This window comes from Convolutriloba macropyga, unplaced genomic scaffold (genome assembly GCF_964194025.1).
Source record: "Convolutriloba macropyga unplaced genomic scaffold, txConMacr16.3 SCAFFOLD_4305, whole genome shotgun sequence".
NCBI classification, from domain to species: Eukaryota; Metazoa; Xenacoelomorpha; order Acoela; family Convolutidae; genus Convolutriloba; species Convolutriloba macropyga.
This window is the reverse complement of record NW_027450803.1, coordinates 1-5,200: the sequence shown is the minus strand read 5'-3', so window position 1 is coordinate 5,200 and position 5,200 is coordinate 1. Positions and strand designations below refer to the sequence as shown.

General features: G+C 52.4%; 1 protein-coding gene across 1 annotated transcript; it reads left to right on the top strand.

Moving 5' to 3' along the window:
- Positions 1-1,839: 1,839 nt before the first annotated feature.
- LOC142356169 (uncharacterized) lies at positions 1,840-4,941 on the top strand (the record flags this gene model as incomplete). Its single annotated transcript, XM_075408129.1, has 5 exons — positions 1,840-2,343; positions 2,663-2,931; positions 3,269-3,686; positions 4,430-4,525; positions 4,782-4,941. Coding segments are annotated over exons 1-5 (1,447 nt in total), but the record flags the coding sequence as incomplete, so codon positions are not given.
- Between the last annotated feature and the right edge of the window lie 259 nt (positions 4,942-5,200).

The window sequence follows — 5,200 nt, the reverse complement described above, 5'->3', positions numbered from 1 at the left end:
TATCCGTCAGAGCGAGAAGGGGGCGGGGGCTATCCTGGGTAACCCCCTGACCTTGGTTGCCTGTGATGGGGGCGGGGAGGCTGCAGCTAGCAAGGACCCCACTCTCCGAACCCTGGCCGGCCTGGAGGCACATGCTACGAGCAGACAAGGACCCCCCAGAGACTCAGACCCCAGCCTTTGCCTGAAAGAATGTATACATGCACCGAAGTACCTGCCTGAGTGGGTCCTGCCCAAAGAAGTACATGACCGCCTGTTAGCCGAGGGGGCTGGACTGGCCCCGGACATTGTGTATGCTCGGGGAGTACCCAACCTCTGCCCCCCCCCACCCAACTCATTTAACCCGTGCCAATGCAGCCTGCTGCTGGTGGAAGTTGGGTACTGCCAGGACCTGCGTCTAGACAGCAAAGAACAGATGAAGCTGGGCAAATACGACTCGCTTGTCACGGCCCTACGGGAGAGGTGGGGCAGGGTCACTCTAGTTGGGATTCCCCTAGGGATTGGTGGGACTGTGTCGAGCTCCACCGCCCAAGAACTCGCATTAGCCCTCTGTCTCAAGCGACCTAACCTGCAGTCAGCACACCGTAGCACATCCGAGGCAACCCATGGCGCAGACAAATCCGAGGACGAGGCAGGGGAGGTGGACGCAAGGGCGCTGCGGGCTACGAGGAAGGCGTTGAAGAGTCTCGCCAAGACGCTTCGGAGCCTGGCGCAAGCACACCTTCTGCACATCATGAAGGCGAGAGTATGTAAAATGCTGGATGAAGAGGAACCTACCAGGGGTGGCGACGCTGGGGCCCCGAGTGTGATCAAATAACCTGGTGGGGGGCAGTCCCCTAGCCAGGCTGCTCCCCCCCTCTCTACTCTCAGGCTACTAGGCCCCCGGCGCTTAGCGCTGGAGTGCTGATGTCTATATGTATCCTTACAGTGTAAGGCAGTCCTCCTCCTCCTCCTATAGCTGTTGTGCCTGACCGCTGCGCACTGATCTGCTATGTAATAAACCTCTCAGTCCCATCGGGTACCTAGCTAGGGTACTCGTTGGTACCTGCCTGGTATGTATAGCCCGTTACACTCCGAGTAGCGATCTACGGATAGACAAATAATACATATATATTCCCATATATATTTTAATTAACCTAGGTACCCTCTAGCTAGGATAAAATAAACTTATATTATTATTACAAAGGTAAAAAGTGGGTTTAAACAAAAACTTACAAAGTTGCAACTGCCAAGTGCCAGCTGATGCATGGTACGTACGCGGAAGTGACCCATTCGTACTTCGTACAGGGTTTGCGCTGGCCATCATGCATGCCCGATAGTCCTTCGTCATAACTTTCTGCATGTCGCAATAAATACCGCGTAACGCAATCCCCGAACCGAGGTACAGCTAGCAGGAGCCAATCAGAGGTACTGACGTCTGACAGAGCCCAGAGGTGCCTGACTATCGGTACGTACCGTACCCATGCTCGTTAATACCCCGTACACGTACACACTCGTAGGTGAAGGAGGTAATGCCTAGTGGGTACGGTTAACGGTACCTACCGGCTATCACGAGACACGAAAAAACGATATATTATATCATGATAACAATAATAATATCTATCATAATATCCTTTATTTATTATCCCGGATACATAAATATCCGTTCATCACGGTCAGCGCCCACGACACGCAAGTGCAAGCCTCCCTTCGACTACCGTCCGTGATCCCTACGATCACTATCCCCACCCTTGATACACCAGCACTTCCCAGAGCCTGCGTCCATCTTCGCCTATGCAGTAGCTCCACACGTAGCAGCAGTCCGTTGATCTGAGGGAGTCAGGGCAGTGTGACTTTGCAGATATGCAGCCATTTACGCCCGACAATACTGCGGTCAGCCGGCAGAACGAAGCGCCTCAACCAGCTGCGCCTGTTGCAGCCTCAGCGCAGCTTAGTAACGTCAACGTCAGCTGTCGACTCGTGTCCGATGTTCATCGTGACAGCTCCATGCTTCTAATTGATAAATCTTCGACATCACCAAAGAAGCGACGGTCGCCACGGGGGGGGACCAAACCGAAGACCCGCCTACGCTGCCCCTTCCCAGGGTGTAATCGTTCCTTCTCAAGCGGAATATGGCGGTTGAAAGTTCATTACCGCGCTTCCACGGTAGCTCGTGGCTCAGGCGTGGAGAGGGGCCATGGCAGCCACCTCACCGCGTGCCCGCGCTGTGGGATTGATATTCCTTTCGACGTGACAGAGGATGAGCTCTGCCGCTGCTTCTACCGGGGCGTGGAAACGCCGATGCCTGTGCTCCTCCGTTACCTTGTGCCGACGTCGAGTACCAAAGCCAATTCCGCGCCTCTCCTGGTACGCGAATTAACTACGACACCAAAGTGTATATTTTGAATAGCAGTGTGATCTGCATCGTGTAGTGCATCCTGGTTGCACAGTACTAGCGAGATCAACACTGAGCCGTTTGTTGGGCACCTGACGTCTGACGGTCACGTTGCAAGTGCGGACCTAGATCAGTCGATCGGCACGGATCGAGCTAGATATACCTGATCACTACTTGCCAACATGACTGACAGCGACAAATAACGACCTCGTGAGGCGATATAGGCTTGCGCGCGCGGCTGACGGTGCGTACAATCTGACTTCTCCAACATGTCGTCGGAATGTTATGCAGGGCCGTAATCGTCAAATCGCTCCTTCCCGCAAAGGCCAATCACCTGCCGCCCTAAAACGGTCTGTCTCAGCCAGCATGTCAGCTAGGACTGCTGCGCCGGCACGCCCGGACTGCGAACGTGCGTATAGCTGCACCAAGTTCCGAGATGAGGACGCCCAAGTGTCGACTGCTCCCAAGCTCCACGATCGCCCCCAGCCTAAGCCGTTTACCTGTGATACGTCCGCTACCACAGGTCACAGCGGACACGAGCTACTGTATTCTTTCGAAGGGTGAGTTGGCCCATGACCGCCTCCATATGGCTTCCATCTTCGATCACACGACATGTATCGCTACAGTCTGGCAGCATTCGCGTGCACAGAATTTCAATGCCGCGGTAGTATTTATTGTTATGCAATGCATGTATAATATAATAGTTTGAAGTACACAGACAGATATATATGCATATATATATATATTTGCTTTGATGTGGTGTTGCATCTAGGTAGTAATATAGTGCTCCACATGTTGCATATAATGGTTCATGTCGCGCGGTGGCTATATGGCACTTTCCCAACCTGACATCTTGATGTGGGTGGCTCACTATCCTCATGTACTCAACTTTTATAGGTGCAGGTCAACAGCCTTCCACATGAAGCAGCCCAACAGCGAGTCATCTACATGTCTGGCAACACTCGACCCACCTCCAGGATACCGAAACGGGACTAGTCTGGTCCATCACTCCATCTCTGATCATGATCACAGCCAGGCAAGCGGCATGTGGAAGGATCTGCCAGGGACTTCGATTGCAGGCGCAGCAACATTGCAAACAGCCGGGCCAGTCTATGACAACCATGATGGCAATATTGCATCAACATCTGCTCCTGTTCAGGGCACGACAGATGATAATGTGTTAGACATGTTGTGGTTTCCGGAGGCCTTTCAGTGGGTGGACTCCAATGGTGTCAACGACTGCATGCTCTCATTCTCGGAGCAGGTGGCCGGGCCTGACGAGCCCTCTCCATGCGAGAACTCGACCCTACTGAAGGTTTTGCTGGAGTGACGTTGCAGCTGTTGCTGCTGTACTTAGCTACCTTGCCTGCAGCTGGAGCTGCAATTACATTCAGCCGCTCATAAACTCGTAGAACTTTAGGGTGGCCTGGACGTCGGTGTGCCTTGCATGCCTTCCAGGTCATGTGTGATGTCATGTGTACATATACTGTAATTATGCCATAGCATTAATATCAATCCTATCAAAACTGATGACGTACAGATCTGCAAATTTGCAATATGCATCCATTCAACCAATGCAACATGCCTTCCACACACTTACCCTTTCAATCTTGGTTGGCAGTACGTGTGGCCGGGGGCAAGAGCTGGAAAGATCGCAGCACCGTACTTGCATGCAGACATTGTAAGAGTTGTCCAGTCCCACCTGGAAACCATCCATGCACGGCGTCCATGTTGAGTGTGTGCTGCGGCTCTACCTGTCTACTATAGCGGACATGCCTACGATCTGCACGCTGCGTAGCGAAAAGCCGGCACAGGTCAGCTTCTGCAAGCGGTCAATGGACAGGTCCGCCATCAGCTGCTGCCTTTTGATAGCTGCGGCAGCCAATAAATGGGGCAATCTTTATGCATCACTTAATTAAACGTCAGGGGTGACACAGAGAGCTACAACAACAGGACTGGTGACCGGTCAGCAGCCACCCCCTATGGAAGCTCTGTGGTGTCATGGTGGGGGTGCAACATACCCTGTATAGACCTTGTAAGGCGTGTAGTGTAATCTAGGACATGCAATGTATGATGGCCATGCATGATGCGTACATGACAGAGATGGCACAGTGTAGGGAAGCTATAGCGAGGCTGGCAGCTGCAAGCCATAGGGTACTATAGGCCAACAGAGCGGCCATAGAGGTTGCAATCGCAGCATTGTGCCGGTACACATACTGAACTGGGACCTGGCGTGGGGTGCGTGGTGTTATGGATGTGTTCTCCCAGTACTAGTGGATCATTCAATTACAGTCAATAACTGTCAAAGCAAAAGAGATTACTAATTAAAGGCAGAAAGGTAAACCGCCCATATTTGCTTTCGCATCAGGTAAGTGTCAGGAAAGAGAGCAGTAAAAGATTGTGCATGCAGACGTCATGCGTAGGAGTTGTCTGTGCCAACCTGAGACACCGCGTCTCTGTGGCGGCCATGTTGAGTGCAAGCTCTAACCTGTCTAGCCCTGACATGCCTACAAACCGTACGTGGCCTAGCAGAAAATCGGCCCAGCCTCTAGCCCCGAGGCCATGGAGAGGTACTCAACGTCCTACACAATGCCAACTTCCAGTCTTCTGCTGTAAAATATGTACAGCAGTTACATGCAAGGCAGCAGGTTTGCTTCCCTGCCCCGCCCTGCTGTAAAATATGGCGTTAGAACATCACGATACTGTTGAGAAACTATGGATACTAGTGGACTGAACTGAGTCACAAGTAAAACACTGCTCACTGGATCCAAGTCACTGACGTGGCACGTACGATGTCCAACTGGCACCACAGGTTCTCAGTCTGTCAAT